General features: G+C 47.0%; 1 protein-coding gene across 9 annotated transcripts in view; it reads left to right on the top strand.

The window, feature by feature from the left end:
- LOC122366059 (protein kinase C, brain isozyme-like) overlaps positions 1 to 18,136 on the top strand; it is a 119,882-nt gene that overhangs the window by 31,468 nt on the left and 70,278 nt on the right. For 7 of the 9 annotated variants that reach the window (XR_006253831.1, XR_006253830.1, XR_006253829.1 and 4 more), the window contains exons 2-4: positions 11,567 to 11,598; positions 12,112 to 12,194; positions 13,177 to 13,288. Coding sequence is in view for 4 of the 9 variants with exons in the window: in XM_043337829.1 (XP_043193764.1) it covers positions 11,567 to 11,598; positions 12,112 to 12,194; positions 13,177 to 13,288 (227 nt within the window). In the remaining 5 variants the exon portion in view is untranslated. Of the gene's footprint in view, positions 1 to 11,566; positions 11,599 to 12,111; positions 12,195 to 13,176; positions 13,289 to 18,136 lie in introns of those variants that run through there. The other 2 variants (XM_043337832.1, XM_043337831.1) reach the window with 2 other exon arrangements.

Below are 18,136 nucleotides of genomic sequence, written 5' to 3'. Positions count from 1 at the left end.
GGAATGTTGATAGCGTTTCTGCATGATTTTGATCGCCGTTTTCGAAGAGTGTCCGGTGTCTGTTGTTATTTTTAGATACTTGGGCGCCGAAGCATTGCTATGATGTAATGTAGCTTGACGACGCTCGATTCGATACTGTGTTGCAGCCCTCCCATTCACAGCTTTTGCTATTGCGGGCGATGCGAGACGGGGATTATATATAAGTGTATCAATGAACGTGTAACAATTGATACTGAGGTCTAAGGCATTTAGATAAGATCCGTTTTCAGCCCAGCTAATGCAATATTCAATATCATCGTTACATTTACCGAGCAGTCTGTATGGGAGCGAATATTTCGTTTATTATCTATCATAAAATGAATCATCTAGCTGCTCTGCGCAGTGGTGGAGCACGCATCCCGGATCCAGCATAAGGCGAAGAAACCCCTCAAAGCGTTCGGCGGCTCCCGCGTGCCTCAGCTGACGCCGTTTGATAGCACGACGCCCGATCAGGCGGGCACAGTGCACCGGGAACGACCCGTTTTGGCAGTGTGCCAGCCGCCGTCAGCTGTTGTGACCAGCGCACAGGTGGGGGCGCGTCTCACGGTGCACCGTTCCCGCGCGCGCGCCGGAGTGCCGCTCAGTCTGTGACGTCATCGGTGACCTTGGCGGCGGGCCACCTCCGCGTGCCGTGTCAGAGAGCCAATATGGGCGGTTTGTACACAGTGTCTTGGCGAGTCTGGGCGGTTCGTACTTAGTGCCTTGACGGATCTTGGCCGTTTGTGACTCATGTGCAGCCGTTTCTGTGGCCTAAAACAATGCCTCTGTGTGAGTTTTGGCGGGACGCGGCGATCCTGATGGTAACCCGTGAATGTGCATTTCGCGGAACCCGAAGATCTGACTCTGTGAAATTTTAGTTAGAATCATGGAATGTTTTTTCCCGTGCTAATGATTTAAAATCACTCTTCGAAACTGTGGACCACAAATACATTCCGGCCTTGTTGGTGGTCTCGTCTGTATTTTCTGACCAAAAATTCAAGGCCTAAAATTTAATATTACGAGAAGTGAATTAAACCAGACAAGTTAACTCTTCCGTGAAATAAAAAGTAAAGCTTTAGACTAAAACAAAAGATGAAATGCGTGCAATGCGTGAAGGATGAGATGCGTGATGAAATAAGCGAACTTGCACCGTGTTGTGTTTGACAACTTAAACATACCTCGGGCTTCACTGGTGGAAGGGGCATTTGGGGCAAACGCTCCCTGCCCCCGCTGGCCCCAAATCGACGATTTTTTTTTCTTCCAGAATGTTAACCCGCGCGGGGCTGGGGTCTCCAGCCGAACGCGCGGGGCTGGGGGGGGGGGTAAATTTTACCCCCCTGTTATCTCCCGAACTAATGGTCCGATTTGGAAAATTCAAACGCCAATCGAAAGATCTCATCACGAACAACTAAAAACATGTACTTAATTTAAAATTTGAGGTCAAGGTCAAGGTCAGGTCAAGGGTACAAATTGCAAGTTTCTACAGTATCGGCCTTGCACCGTAGTTGCCGAAGAATGGAGTCATGGACTGAGACTGATTGCCCAAAACGTGTTCTTAGGCTACCAAGACAATATTCGTTGCATACAATATCATTCAGAGGTCAAGGTCAAGGTCAGGTCAGGTCAGGTCAGGTCACCAAAAACAAAATATAGAAAAGGGCATGTGCGACACATGTTTTTTGGGTCATTTTACTCATAGAATTCAATAGACACACTCAATAAGTGATATAGACCACCTCTGGATGAATTTCAGGTCGAGGTCAGGTCAAGGTCAGGTCAAGTGAGGTCAAATTTTGAAGTTGGTTGTTAAGACCTAAAAAGGTGTCTGTCTGATGCAGTTTTTCACGGCGAATCGAATGGTGCTATTTTTGTTTCCGTACGAGGTCTAGAATTTAAAAAAAATCGTTTTTCAAAATTTTTGTGTGTCGCGACGTCATAAAATGTTTAATAACTCCCACATTTTTGAACCAATTCTTCTAAAAATTGGTATGTATGTGCACATAGACCACTTCTCTGATATATATTCCGGTTTTTTTCGATACACTCAATATTTTGGATTTTATATTTATTTTCCCAAAAAAGTCAGTTTTTTTTTTAAATTTGGGCCAAAATCCAAAATTTTCAAAAAACCGAGATAGCCATTTGATAGACAAAGTAGGATTACGTATAACCTTTTTTGTTACGTCTTGATTGGTTTAAAAATTAAGGTGTTAGCGGCGTTTGAAATTTTGCCGTTTTTGAGGCGAAAATGGCGAACATGACGTCACTAAAACGTCAATTTCTCAAAAAAATTCCGACGGATTCCGCTCAAATTTTCAGGGAACGTGTCAAATTGATGTAAGAAAAGGTACTGAAAGTTTGGCGGCGCTACGCGCCGCCGTTTTTGAGATATTGCAAAAATGCGCGAGGGGGGGGGGTAATATTTGCCCCCCCAGCCCCGCGCGGGTTAACCCGCGCGGGGCTGGGGGGGGGGGGGTAAATTTTACCCCCCCTCGCGAATTTTTGCGATATCTCGAAAACGGCGGCGCGCACCGCCGCCAAACTTTCAATACCTTTTCTTACATCAATTTGACACGTTCCCTGAAAATTTGAGCGAAATCCGTCGGAAAATTTTTGAGAAATTGACGTTTTAGTGACGTCATGTTCGCCATTTTCGCCTCAAAAACGGCAAAAGTTCAAACGCCGCTAACATCTTCATTTTTAAAGGAATCAAGACGTAACAAAAAAGGTTATACGTAATTTTACTTTGTCTTTCAAATGGCTATCTCGGTTTTTTGAAAATTTTGGATTTTGGCCTAATTTTTTTCAAAAAACTGACTTTTTTGGAAAAATCCTTATAAAATCCAAAATTTTGAGTCTATCGAAAAAACCGGAATATATGTCAGAGAAGTGGTCTATGTGCATCTACATACCAAATTTTAGAAGAATCGGTTCAAAAATGTGGGAGTTATTCAAAATTTTATGACGTCACGACACACAAATTTTTTGAAAAATGACTTTTTTGGAAGTTCTAGACCTCGTACGAAAACAAAAATAGCAACATTCGATTCGCCGTGAAAAACTGCATCAGATAGACACCTTTTTAGGCCTTAACAACCAACTTCAAAATTTGACCTCACTTGACCTGACCTTGACCTGACCTCGACCTGAAATTCATCCAGAGGTGGTCCATATCACTTATTGAGTGTGCCTATTGAATTCTATGAGTAAAATGACCCATAAAACATGTGTCGCACATGCCCTTTTCTATATTTTGTTTTTTGGTGACCTGACCTGACCTGACCTGACCTTGACCTTGACCTCTGAATGATATTGTATGCAACGAATATTGTCTTGGTAGCCTAAGAACACGTTTTGGGCGATCAGTCTCAGTCCATAACTCCATTCTTCGGCAACTACGGTGCAAGGCCGATACTGTAGAAACTTGCAATTTGTACCCTTGACCTGACCTTGACCTTGACCTCAAACTTTAAATTAAGTACATGTTTTTAGTAGTTCGTGATGAGAGCTTTCGATTGGCGTTTGAATTTTCCAAATCGGACCATTAGTTCGGGAGATAACAGGGGGGGTAAAATTTACCCCCCCCCCCCCAGCCCCGCGCGTTCGGCTGGAGACCCCAGCCCCGCGCGGGTTAAGAAAGCTAAACAACTTTTGGGAGAAAACGTTTGTTTTAAACTTCACAGCAATCCATAAAAAGAAATCCAAGACATTTAGAACTTTGGAATTTGGATGGAATTGGAATTTGGAATTTTGAGAAACATGTTTCGGGGTATTCCCCCACGGCATCCGCTGCCGGTTTTCTGGATCCACCAGTGTTGGTTTGATGTCAGGAGCACAGCGACGGTTTCCGGAAGCATTACGTTTCTTTGAACATACTCAATCGAAAATCCACTGATATCAACTCAAGGGTTTAGGCGGTCGCGTTGAATTTCCTTCTGATGAAGCTGGCTTGGCATAAATTCAAGTCAGCGCCAGATGTTCTCGTAGCCGTACAGTTTTTGCGCCCCCGGTGTCCGCGGCTAGCACTGTTAGTGACGACTTTTTGCGCCCCGGCTCGGCTGTTATGTCGTTCACCTTCACGCTTGGGGAGAGCTTGGAAAGGCAGACTGTCAGCATGTTCGTCTGCTTTTCATCTGTTTGTCGCTCGTGACAGGGTTGTAGGTCATCAGGCAGGAAATGGTCGATTCTGCTGCAACGATCAGATAAAGATTATTTGCGTGATTGTGGAATCCTTGCTACAAACTGCTAAACATTGAAGAGCCGCAGTCACCGGTGTCCACTGAGCATTTGGGCAGTGCGACTCTTCTATTCATGAGTTGTGCCTGTGCACTGCCAAACCGTATTGTTTCTGTCACGTTCCATGTTTGATCGCTGTCGTTGATGTGTCAGGGGTCTGAACGATCAGCAGCCAGTGTGACTGGTCCTGTACGGCGGAAATGTCGACACGTCACAGCCGACAGCCAACAGGGTCAGTTCGGCTGGTGGCGCTGGGGTCTCCGGACACTCCGCTCTGAGTCAGGGTCTGTGCACCTGGCCTGCCAGACCGGCGGAAAATACCACCCAATAGCCGGCACTCGACCAACCGTGCAGCGCCAATTTCAGCGATGTTAGTCGTCCTTCCCCGATTCCGATTGATCCATTTGTTAGAGTGCAGACCCCCATCAACCAATATGCAATATGTTGCAAATGCTCTTAACCCGCGCACCGACGGGGGGGGGCGGATATCCGCCCCCCCTGAGGTTTTTCGCGAATAGCGGGAAAACCGCGGCGCGTAGCGCCGCGAAATTTGGTATGACTATAACCTCATCAATTTTACACAAGGTGTGCAAGTTTGAACTTCCTACCTTTTAAGGTCAGGTCACCAGGTCACTTTGAATGACCCAACCTCAAGTCACTTTTTTGCAACTTTGTCACCGTGCCACAGCTACAGTAGATGTCGGAGGCCTTTGAAAGTCGCAGGATATTATTAGGTCATTAGTAGCTACAATTTGTATATCTCGGAATTTTGATATCGGTGACCTAAGGTCAGGTCAATTTCGCGACCTCCTCATTATAAGTCAATGGGGGAAAAATCAACTCCCTGTTTTTACCACTAAAACGGGTCGGAATGGCCCCATATACTTTACATGACTTCATATACGATCAACCTTCACTACCTTGAGGTCTGTTTTGCTGTTGGGCAGCTGTGAGGTCATGTGACGTCATCAAAGGTCACCAAAGGTTTTTGGCCAATAACTCCGTACAGGAACAAGATACAGACGCGTGGATGGTCTCATTGTGTTCAGCTCGTCAAGACGCATCGAATGATATACATGATGACCTCGAGGTCATGTGACCTGAGGTCAACCTTTGACCTTGACCTTTCGAGGTCAACATATATATCATTCGATGCGGATTGACGAGAGGATCACGATGATGCCCTTAGTTTGTTCCTATCTTGACTAATTCGAAAGTTATTCGAGAAAAACTCTCCATATCTAGCGCCGCCATTTTGACTTTTTCGACCCCTGTGACGTCATCTTTGACCTGACCTGAAAATGACCTTAGTAAAAATTGTAGATCTTGGCCGTGCGTATCCGATGCCGTTTACCGCTTGTCGCTATCTTGCTTCGTTCTCGAGATCTCAGGGCGGGGGGGGCGGTCATCCGCCCCCCCCCCCCGTCGGTGCGAAGTTGGCGCAGACCCCCGTCGGTGCGCGGGTTAATTCAATTACAGTTAAGGGAAGCGAGTGAAATTGCTCGGCAGTGGAGCCCCCGTTCAAAGGCAGCCACCCCAGCCGAATGGTTCCTGGATTGCTCCAGTCAGTGAGTGAACACTTGTTCGTGACTTTATTTCAAAGTTGAGTAAGTGTTGAATTCGTATAGAGAGATTCTTTCTCGCTCCAGTAGCCTGGCTCTACCTATCCGATCATTTATCTCTTCTACCCTTCCCACCATCCCTCCTTTCTATCCCTTATCATCTCATGTTCCTTCCGTTCCCACCATTATCCTACCTGTACGGACCCTCCTTCCTTCCACTCCCCTCGCATCTTCCCAGTATTCATTTCATCCTGGGCTCAGTACAGGCAATCCCACCCGGTAGCGTCCGGTAATGCGGCCTATTCCAGGTCCCCGTTTCCCCCCTCTCCCGGCGCCCCCCCCCCCTGCCGGGGTCGAGCTGGACGTGACCTCTGACCTTTCGGAGGATCCGGCTGACGCGAGGTGCCAGGGGGCGGCCGCCGTGGCGGCGGCTCTGAAGGTACCACTCGCTGGGCTTTGAGAGGGAGCAAAGGAAAATGGTTAAACTTTAAAAATGTTCTGAGCTGTGTAATACCTATGCCACAAGGCCTATCAAAAGTTATATAGGCGATAGGTAACGCATCAGTGAAGTAGACTTGCATGCAAAATATAACCGCTTGCTCCAATTCACAAATGTGCTCTTTATAGCAATTACAGTCGCATGTTCGTTAACCCTTTTATTCCGAAAAGGCTGGTATGCTTGTTGAGTTTGAATGTGAATTCACCTTTCTTAACCCGCGAGTTGCTGGGGGGGGGGGGCGTTAAACGCCCCTACTTTTTTTCGCCGGGCCATAGCATAAAAACGGCGCGCCGCAGGCGCGCCAAATTTTGGGTACCTGTAGGGAATTGATTGAAGCTTATTGTGACCAAGTTTAAAAAAAAATCGGTCGGAAATTTTTTGAGATCAAGGTTTTAGTGACGTCATGATTTCTGAGTTTTCGACAAAAAACGGCATATGTTCAAAAAATCATATAAAATCGAAGAATAGACATACAGACATGCCGTAAACGCCATTAGACTGCCAATACCATGAACAATCAAATGGCTATCTTCGATTGTTGATTATCGTTCCGCATTTTCCAAAATCTTGAAGTGAATCTTGGCAATTTCTCGTGACTACTTCACGACCATGATACATGCATTTCTTAAATTGAACTTTTTCAGCCAAACACGTACACATGTGGTAAAATGAATGTCACCATCGTGTTCTACGCCCCAAATTACCCATAAAACATGTGTCACAGGCTGCGAATATCAGTTTTGATTTTCGGGGATATTTGCCTACCCGTTTGACCTGACCTTGACCCTGACCTATGCTTGACTGACCCCTACATGGAGCTGACACTCTTGTAGGCCTTATATGATGCATTGTGCACCGTTTTGACAGAGTTTATGACGAGAGGCGCCCTTTGCGAAGTCCTGAAGTCCATGCTACTGAAAGCCCGATTTCAGGTGTTTGACCTGACCTTGACCTGACCTGTGACCTCAAAATTCAACTTTAAATTACTCATCTGAAGCGTCTCGTCGCGTTCTTTCGTTTGCCGCCTCGTGCGTTTCGCTGCGCCTATTGGTTCTCGAGTTATCGGCTGGGGGCGTTTAACGCCCCCCCCCCCCCCAGCAAACGGTGGGTGGCGAAATACCCCAGCAACTGCCGGGTTAAGTTCCGACATGAAATGTTTGAGTTTAACTCTCTGAACTTTCTGGATATTTTCTGAACAGGTTGTTCAAAAAGTTGGGTTGGCAATAGTACTATATGTTATGAAACGGGACTCCGTGTAACTACTGTTCTCTTATTTAATTTTCATCCAGGCGCTTTCTGGCCTACTACAACCAAATCTGTGTATGGCGTGTCCTGCTCTTCAAAGGTGGTCTAATAACTTAAAATACTAAAATTCCTAACATTATATTATGTTAGGGTGGATGGTAAACGAGATATATCGGCTCCACTGCCCTCAAGAGCCGTTCATGCTGCATTGATCGTATGGGAGCATTGGATCCGCTTGAATTGAAACGTTTCCCGAATTTTCGAGTATGTCGTAGCTCGTAGCACTGAATGGTGCAATGCTCGCATAAGCCATAGCATGGTCATAGCATGGCCATATGATTTGACTTTTCATGGGGAATAACTGTATCCCGTTACAAATTGTCGAGACTAAGTAACTGCACTGGTTTGTGAAAATCTCGCCGCTCTTTTACCGCGGGCCATGTGTTTTGTCTGCTCCTTATCACGTTGGCAGCTGTTTACACCAGTTATTTACGGCCCCTCATATTGGGCTGCGAGCTGGTGAAGTCCGTCAGAATCTTCTACTGCATAAACCACGCGCTGTCATCGTGATTCTGCCGCGAATTGCAAGCGGCGTTTAGCTGGAAGTTTGCGGAAAAGTTCAAAGTTGTAAGAAATGTCATCTTTTTCTACAATCTTCAGGGATGCGATCAGTTGCAACTCTTCATCGCCTTATTCCCATCGTGCCTTCTGCTTGCCATCTTCATGAACTCGTCAGTGACCCTCGAGCTCTAAGATCCACCCAGCGCGTGTACCCCTTCCCCCCTCAAACGGCCTTGGGACAATGGGACATCCCACCACCTGTCGGCTGTGACCTCTGACCTTTGGGCGACACTAGTAGATGGTTCTAAGACGCGTTCAAAGCGGCTCGCTCATCGCCTCAGTAACGGCGTGTGCTCGTCACCCCCCAGGGTCGCGACATTTTGCAGCCCGCGGCAAGCGTGTTTCTTTTTTCCAACCAAAGGAAGGCGCTATACCCGAAGATGCTTCTTGGTAAACAAACCAAACAAAAACAAACATAACCTAACCTCACCTGACCTAACCTACAACCTACAACCTAACCTACAACCTAACCTACAGACCTACAACCTACAAACCTACAACCTACAAACCTACAACCTAACCTACAACGCGCCAAAAAGTTCGGCCGGCGGCGGGCACTGGCGGTCGCAGGGGGGGGGGCCACGGGGGCCATGGCCCCCCCTTTGGTGCTGAAAGGTGGGGCCATACTATCTTTTGGCCCCACCTTTCAGATCGAACAAAAGTCCTAGAAAAGCTTTTCGTATGTTTCATTTTCTTTCTTGCGCCATCAAAGGACGTAAATTTCACTCATGAGTGGGCTCAGTTTCGCATTCTGTCATTTTGGCGGTCAGCGTCGCTGGCACCGGTTCACGAGTATGGCCGGATCTTATATGGAATATCAGCGTGGGTTTACTTAAGGCTCTCGTAGGCCCAGCATTCAGCAATGGCTGGCATGAGACCCTCTTCGGCAGTGGCGGGTGGGCCCTGCTAAAGGAGATTGGCTCCAAGACACTAAAGTAAGACCTCAAGGGTTGGTGCTGTGCACCTCAGAAGCCCGGTGGTGATGCCGTATGCCGGCTTGGTTTCTTAAGGATTAGCGTGGGACCTTCGGGGCCTGCATAGAGTTTGCATGAGCTAGTATGTAATCTCAGAGGCATGTGTGTAATGTGTACACAGTGGCGGTCGGGGGGGCCGGGGGGGCATCAGGGCCATGCCCCCAAAGGTCAATAAAGGGGGCCATCATATCATTTGACCCCCCCCCCCTCAAACAACCAATGGGCCCCCATATAGGTGTATGGGGCCCTGGCAATTATTCGATCGTCACGAGGCTAAAAAAATCCACGCCAAGCTATTAATATAGCTCCCACACCGGTCTTTGAGCGTCCTACACTGACCTCTGAGGGAACTTCAGTGGCGGTCAAGCGCCCACGTTGACCGCTAAGAGCCTACATCAACCTCTGAGGCCCCACATCTGGCCTATGAGGGCCCCTAACCGGCCTCAGGGGTCCCAACCGGCGTCTGAGGGTCTCACACAGGTCTCTGGTGGCCTTATTTCTGTCTCTGGTGTCCCAAGATGAACCTTTAGGTGCCAATAAGGGCCCCGCACTGGCTGCTGAAGACCCGATGCCGGCCTCTAAGGGTCTGCATTGGCCTCTGAGGAGGGCCCATCTTGGCCTTTGAGGGCCCTCTGCTGGCCTCTGGGGTCAAACGACGGCTCATGCCGGTCTTTTAGGGCCCCACGCTGACCTCTGAGGGCCCATGTTGGCCTGTAATGAGTAAGGACCCACATTAGCCTCTGAGAGCCCAACTTGGTCTCTGATGGTCTCAAACTACTGGCCTTTGTAGTTTGCAGGCCCTGTACTGGTCTCTGAGGGCCCTAAACTGGCCTCTACATGAAAACATACATGGTGGGTTTCTGAAGATCAGAGGGCTCACGCAGTCCCCGGCACAGCCTTACGTTGGTCCTGATCGAGATTGCTTTACGTCCTGATGGTCCCGCGCTGATTCCCTCATATTTCGACGTCGGGACCCCATGAGCCGGTGTGGGTCCTGGGGCTGGCAGAGACTGATGAAGTCCTTAGGGCTCAGGGCCAGTCTTTTTAGCAGTAGGACTACGCAGGTTGAGTGAGCCCCAACAGAGCCGCTGCGAAGCCCCGCAGGAGTCGCGCGTGGCCCTCAGATGCCAATTCTGAAAGCTCGGAACCTGTGGGGGTCTCCAGAGGTCGGTGTACCAGTACCTACTCTCTCCCGCCGCCACACAACTAGGTACCTATATGGGTAAATGTCATAGTCTAAAAATGCTCTCTGGGTTTCACATGCTTTTTCAAAGCAAGAGGTATCTGTACTTTTTAGCAAGAGGTACCTACCTATCTGTACTTTTCCGAATTGTTTTATAGTGGTAAGGTCATGAATCCGCGTGCCTGACCTTCCAGTATACCTATGCTACACCGATCCGTCGTCATGGTGCAGCGGCCCGACCGGTGGGCACACCGTGAGACGGTAAATGGAACTGGTGATTTTGCCTTAAATTGAGCTCAATGATTTCACGCAAGAATGAGATGGATGAAGCATAAGTAATGCCAACTGTGCGGCGCCTCGTGGACGTAAAAAATTAGCCGATCACCCCCCCCCCCTCCCGGTGACCAGTAGCGGCGGAACACCTTCAATTAAGGGGGGGGGGCACTGCCGACTTTTGGTCCCATTCTTTCCATGCAACGCCCATAGGGCTAATGTTAAAATGCCAAAATCAAAGGGGGGCACGGTGCCCCGGTGCCCTCCCCGTTCCACCGCCTATGCCGGTGACGGATAAATGTTATGTCCCGCGAGTGTGACTTTGGCCCCCCCCCTTTTGCTAGCGGCTGCGACCGCCAGTGGCGGCGGGGATCGAACCCTAGTTATTAGATCACGAGGCGAGTGTGCTCACCACTACACCACGCAGCCAGCTGGCCGGTGAGAGGTGTAAGTCACTTTTCAATGACGCAATGGGATATTCTCCGTATAGCGCCTTCCTTTGGGTGGAAAAAAGAATTACGCCCGCGGCAATGTGATCTATTAAATACCCCAAGGCGAGCTACCGGAAGTGGTAGAGTAGGTACTGGCCACGTGATCCGGCAGAGGTGCTATTGGACGATCGGCGCCCCGTTTGGGGCGACACCATGAGCCGATCGGGCGCACGCGATGACGTGATGACGCGATGTCATGTGTGGTCGTGACGCTTGCCCGACGCGTGACCCTTAATGGAAATGGTTATTGAGGGGCTCGGCACCCACGCTATGTGTTGGAACCGTATTGATTACTGACATAGGTGCACTTGTGTGGTATGAAATGGTTGGTAGTATCGACGAATCATTCAGGTTTGTTGAATAGCGTGCACCCATTTAAATTCGTTGACGTGTGTTTTCGTGCGTGTGTCTGCTTGTTTTAATCGTAAGCAGACCAGCTAACTGAGGCCTGTTTTATTTTGCAGGGGCTTCGGAAAGCAGGGATTCCAGTGCCAAAGTAAGTACTGCACCATTCACAAGCTTGCATCCGCCTAGATTATAATACAATAGGTATATTATTTTCGCTTACTATGTTATGTGTTCATACATTCATACCTGAACTAAAAGGGGCGGTGTGAGTACTTCGGATCCGTTTAGAAAGAAGTGATATTCTAATTAACGTCTGGTCACGTTTAAAGTAGGTATGTTTAAATGGAAAACATCTCAATGATTTAACATTTCCTTGTAATGCCTTGTCATTACTTTGGAAATACCATGCGCCGTTAGCAGAACAATGACAGTTCCAACACGAAACGAATTGTCCACTTCGAAGTAGTACTATGTGCAGAATTGCACAACGTTTCATTGTTCAGTACTGCATTGATTTTGTCACATCGTTTGTGACACTTTTGTGTGTTTCCGTTTATTATGTTTTGCAGACAATGTCGTTAGATCGCTCGCGGTCGGTTTGTCGGTCTCGGTTTGCAGCTATGTCGTTACTCGTCATTTACATGTGCCCTGTCTGTTTCAGTCTGCAGCTATGTCGTCCACAAGCGCTGCCACGAGTTCGTCACATTCAAGTGTCCCGGCGCCGACAAGGGCGCCGACTCGGACGTAAGTCGATGGGGCTCCCATACATTGGATTGTCACTACAGCTACCCGCACGGTCACACGCTCATTGGACGACATAAATTATCAAATCAAGGCTTTACATAAAAAACAACTTAATTAAGTTATCTTAACTCGCATTTTATTTATATTTAGCTACAAGTTTCATATTTTGTCAACAGGCTAGCATTCGATTTAAACACATTAAACCCCTTTCTCAGTGTATTTATTTTTTCCACATCACTTAAGACCAATATATTGCATTCCATTCGTCCTACGGGAGGGACTATGTATCATTTATTGAAATATGCGCTTCTGACCATCGTTGCACATGTGTAATGTTTATATTGGGCTCTAAATATTTTGATGACTGTCCCCCACCAGTGCCAGTTCTGTTTATATCAACCATCTGATGCTAGGCATGGTTGAACTTGAAAAACCAGTAACTGTGTTCGATCTTCAGTGTCTATTCTGGGATCGGTCGGCGGTAGCTATGGACCAGTTGCTCTGGCACTAGGTGCAAGTGGTCTTTGACACCTCTCAGTGACGGATATCCTTGGTAGGGCAGTCTAGCTGAAATGGAATTTGGATTTGAGACAGATTAACAGCTAAATTTCAATTTTTATGGTAACACATATTTTGAAGATAAGTCGTACGATTCTTTTGCAAGGAAAAACGTTCCTTTGCAATACATATTGATTGTGCAATGGAAGAAAATTTGGAGCGGATTGTCAATTTATTAGAAATGTAATGGAAAGATTAAACGAACATCAAATTATGCATAATGTACCTACACAAAGTAGGAGCATGACTTTTACTCGCGTGCTTGGGCTGAGGAAGCCTTATGTTGAAAATGTGATATATTTCACAAGGCACATATCTTACTGCCAAAATGAGACAATAAGGATATTGCTTCCAGTCTAGTCTTGATATAAACTCAGACAGCTTTACAATGCGACACGATTTACGGCCATTGTACTGTTTTCAGGACAAGCGAACAAAGCACAAATTCAAGGTGCACACCTATAGTAGTCCAACGTTTTGCGACCACTGTGGATCTCTTCTATACGGAATCATTCACCAGGGCATTAAGTGTGAAGGTAATTTGTTCATACGCTAACCCGTCAGCACTGGTGACGTCATTTGTGACGGCTCTTTCTCTCGCTGAAGAGGGCTGTCTTTGCATGAATGTCTTCTGCTTGGGCTGATGGCTGTGCTGGATCTATTTCTATTTGGATGCTGTGCAATGTGCATGGTTATCGTAATGTGCATCGAAAACTACCTAACAAAGTTTGTTCTTTTTGTTCTTATCTGATTAGCTGGTAGGAGCGGGGTTAATGGCAATCGTCGTTTAAATTGCTGATACAGATAACCCAACCCTCCATCTAAGCTGCGGAACAATATCTGCGTTGTTCGCATGTGTCGGGTAGGTACTGCGCAGCGATATAAACTCCGTGAGTGGCGACACATATATCGCTGTCCATTGCCGTTCAGAACGTAACACCGATATGACTCCTCGTCACATTCAGACTTGTGCCGGGACCAAAAATCAAGATCCAGGATCCTCAAGGTCCCACGGCAAATTCAATTTTTAGAATCCAAGGTTTCTAAGGTCCAACGGCAAATTCAATTTCTAGAATCCAAGGTTTCCAAGGTCCCACGGCAATTTCAATTTCTAGAATCAAGGTTTCCAAGGTCCCACGGCAAATTCAATTTCTAGAATCCAAGGTTTCCAAGGTCCCACGACAAATTCAATTTCTAGAATCCAAGGTTTCCAAGGTCCCATAGCAAGTATACTTTGCAGGGTCCACAGTCCCCAAGGTCCCACAACAAGAATGCATTGCAGGATCAACAGTCCCCAAGGTCCCACGACAAGAATGCATTGCAGGATCCACAGTCCCTAGGGTCCCACGACAAGTGTGAATTTCAGGATCCACAGTCCCCAAGGTCCCATGACAAGTACACACTTCAGAGTTCAGGGTCCACAGTCCTCAAGGTCCCACGGCAAGAATACATCTCAGGATCCAAAGTATTCAGGGTCCCACAACAAGAACTTAAACAAACTTACATTCTGATGAGCAGACTTACTTCTAAATATTCTGCCAATGGATGCCCAGCAACATTTAAAGGGGCAGAACCTATGCAAACCTGTGGACTGTGGTGGTTTTATCGTTAACCAACATAGGTAGGGGGAGCTTCAGCACAAGTTAAAAATGAATCATAATATCAATCTCTCCTTCTTTAACCTGACAAATTCGTAAAAAATATAGGTAGGTAATAGGTACCTTGCAATTTGTATTGTCATGTCCCTTTCAATTCAATCTTACCTTATCAGTAGGAATGTAGGATAGCACCTTACAGTTATTGAAGACAGACATTCAAGTATTCTTTCAGGCAATATAAAAAAAAACAGAAATAAAACCTACAGGCTTCATAGAAATGGAAAAGTTGAATTGGATAGGTATATGCTTTCGATTTTCTGCACATTCAGTTACATAATACCTAGGATAAAAAGTAAAATATGTTTTAAGTCTTGTTTGCGCGAGCGCTCACAGAAAAACTGATGGACTAAGCCAATAGAATTAGAGTATCAGCGAGCGCAAACCTTACTTACTGTTCATTCACATTAGATTGAAGGCTCTGAACAAAATTCCATCTGACAATCGTCAGCCGGTTATTCGTCGGCAGATTTTCGTCTGACTTTTTCGTCTCGCATTTTTTTGTCTGTTCGAATTAAATTGGTGCATTTTTCGTCTGAGTATTTTTCTGTCCGGCATTTTTTCGTCTGGACGAGGCGGAAAATGTCCTTATGAAAATAATGCGCGGACTTGAAAATGCACAGACGAACAAATGCATAGACGAAAGTCTGCGGACGAAAATCTGCAGACGAAAAATTGTCCGACGAAAACCTGCTAAACGAAAAAGTTGAACTGTCATGGAATGATTGCTTATATTGCTCATTGCTCAATGGTGATTTGATGAATTGCAAAACAAATAAGTTTGGCACTTAGGGTAGCTTCCAAGTAGCTTCAAGCCCGGCATATCACAACCCAGAAAATATGTGAGGTGAGATTAGAAAAGAACTTTCCAAACCACCACTGTCCACTGTTTGACAGTTTCATAATCCACAACATTGATAATGTAAAAAGCTACCAGGTCTCTTGTTCCAGTTCTGCCTCACAACCATGGCAATGATTTTGCTCTATATATGTCTACACAGTCTGGTTCGTTTTCTCTTTGTGTAGCTATCTAGCCCCTTGCAGCTGGTCGCTCAACCATAGATATTTATTGAAGACTTGAAGTGCTTACAGACAAAACCTAGTGCAGGGTCCTTAGTGGCCCATGTGCAACATAAACCTCATGGTCCAGCTTCCAGGATTCTTGAGGTCCCTCAACAAAATGGTGGTGTAGGTCCAGACCGTTCTCCTAAGATCCCATTACAAATAATAAAACTGGTACTGAAGGTCTGCATTCTGCAGGGTCTTGCAGCATACCAAAATTTTAAGGTCCTAACCCCTGGGTTTCCATGGTTTTACGGCATATGAAATGTTGAGGTCCTGGGTTTCTAAGGTCTCATGTCACATGAAATGTTGATGTCCTGGGATTCCAAGGTCTCGCGACATGTGCAAATGTTGAGGTCCTGGGATTCTAAGGTCTCGCGGCATATGGATGTTTTAAGGTCCTGGGATTCCAAGGTCTCGCGGCATATGGATGTTTTAAGGTCCTGGGTTTCCAAGGTCTCGCGACAAAAATGACAATGCAAGGTCCAGGATCCATCAAGGTCCCAGACCTTGGACTCTGCGAACCCTGGATCTCGGATCTTTTTGGGACCTTGGCACAAGTCTGGTCACATTATCATGAGTGCGGTGAAAACAACCGTCACAAAGCCACTAAAAGCGGTATCCAGGCCACAAAGTGCCCCCACCACTCCTTTTAGCTAACTCAAGCAGTAAACGCCCTCGCCCACGACTTTCCAACAAATGACCTTTACTTTGTTCGGTGTGCGTGACTTCTGCTCATACAGGCTCATACAGCTGCTGGAGGCCTAATAGAGCCTCTGCGGAGGTGATTGAGCATCCAGCTCGTTCAGCCGACAGTGAATGCGCCGCTGTGATTTTCATTGTTCTTGGCAGACTCCGTCACCAGGCTGCCTTCCGGCGCAGAAATTCTCCCGGCCCGTATTCCATACACGTATCTGGCCGTATGCTGGCTCCGTCCCGGCGCCGTCCAGGGAATAAGTCGTTTTCCTTTGTTTAGCGCAGAATCAATAGTGGCTACGGGCAAATGCAATAATGTGCTGGATTGTTGTATGCAATCGGTGTTTCTCGGAGTAGACTGCCGGCGGGCTGAGGGCTCTGTCGGTCATATACTCAGGATGGAGATTGTCATAAGATGCTATATATTGCGGGCTGTTATTTACCTATTGAGTTTGCTAAAAGTGGAAATACTCTGTAATACTCACAGTCAATACCAATGAGTGGTTACGTAGTTATTTGGTTAATGGGTATCACATTTCCTGAATAATTGACACGTCAGGTATCAGATTTACCGCCATGGAAGCTTCAAAAAACATTACGTGTCGTAATCCATTTATCTAAAAAGGCACATCGGTATTGAGTAATACCGTCTTCCTGGAACGGTGAGTAACGATCAGCCTTTCAGTGAAGGTGCAGGGGTCGCATTTCCTCCCGTCGCGCACACGCGATAGGGGAGGGGGCGGGCAGGAGGGGGGGGGGGGGTGGCAGAACGGGTGTCAGCTGAAATTGGTTGCAACTTAACTTGGCCTTCTGACGCTTCGTTGCGCTCCGTGATGACGCCTTCCCACGTTCCTGAATCCTGATGACGCCATCCCCCATTCCGTGGTGACGCCTCGGTGCGCCCCGTGATGACGCCCCAGGGACTGAACTGTCGCTGTCAACACGCGTCAACCGCACCCCGTGTCACTGTCAGTGCCGCAGGTCAAACTCCCCGCGCCAGTCGCGTGTCCCACATCATACACCGGATATTTAAGCGAGAGCCTGACACTTCAGGGTTAATGGACTGGCAAGTCTCAGCCAGATGTATTCCTGGGGATTTTCTCGCTGAAGGGCATTAGCAGACCGCTTTTGGGGTCGTAATGGCTCTTAGAGCCGGTGAAATTACCGCTTTGGGCACATAACATTCACTTGACGCAGTCGTTAGTCAGTTTGGATACAAAGCCTATATTTTGAATAGTTATATGTCTCATTGTTGCATAGCATATCCGTCAGATATGCTGTTATTGACTGGTATTTATCCATTGTTTACTTTCAAATTGGTTTCAGTGCTTACCTAAATGCCTACATTATCATTCTGTTCTGGCTTGCGCGTCATTATAAGAGTGCCATCACCTAGAAAACGCATATTTTTGCGCACTGGGGTACGTCAATTTCTGCAAACTTCCTCAGCTCTCATCGAAATGTCCTGCTCACTATTTGACAGACAAGCATTGGTTGGAACGTGTCGTTAGTGGTTGTACAGTCTGTCTTAAAAGTACCGCGCAAAGTGGCGGTGGATCCATCGAGCCTGACTGAGGAAGGGCCTGCTAAATCTGGGTCACCGAAGCAATGGACATCCTCGTCCATTCCCCAGCTCAATTGGTTCGGTGACTTTCAAATTAAAGCAGACCTTTCTCGGTCAGGCTTGATGGATCCACCGCCACTTTGCGCGGTACTTTTAAGACAGACTGTACAGTGAGTGGCAGCGCTGCATCACGACTACGTGGCGTGACGTCACTGTGTGGAGGAATGACGTCTTTATGTGTGGAGTGACGTCAGTGACCTCTTGATCAGCTGCGGGTACTGATGACTGGCCTGAACCGCACTGTTCTGCCGCTCATAGTCCTGCAACCGATATTTCCAGCTTTGTGCAGCTCCATGCTTTTCTGTTTCTGAAACATTATTACTCAACATTGTTGTTCTCTTAGTAAG

Source organism: Amphibalanus amphitrite, unplaced genomic scaffold (genome assembly GCF_019059575.1).
Source record: "Amphibalanus amphitrite isolate SeventyFive unplaced genomic scaffold, NRLGWU_Aamphi_draft 000782F_arrow, whole genome shotgun sequence".
Lineage (NCBI taxonomy): Eukaryota > Metazoa > Arthropoda > Thecostraca > Balanomorpha > Balanidae > Amphibalanus > Amphibalanus amphitrite.
Note: the sequence above shows the minus strand (reverse complement) of the source record. Positions and strands in the feature narration are given on the sequence as shown.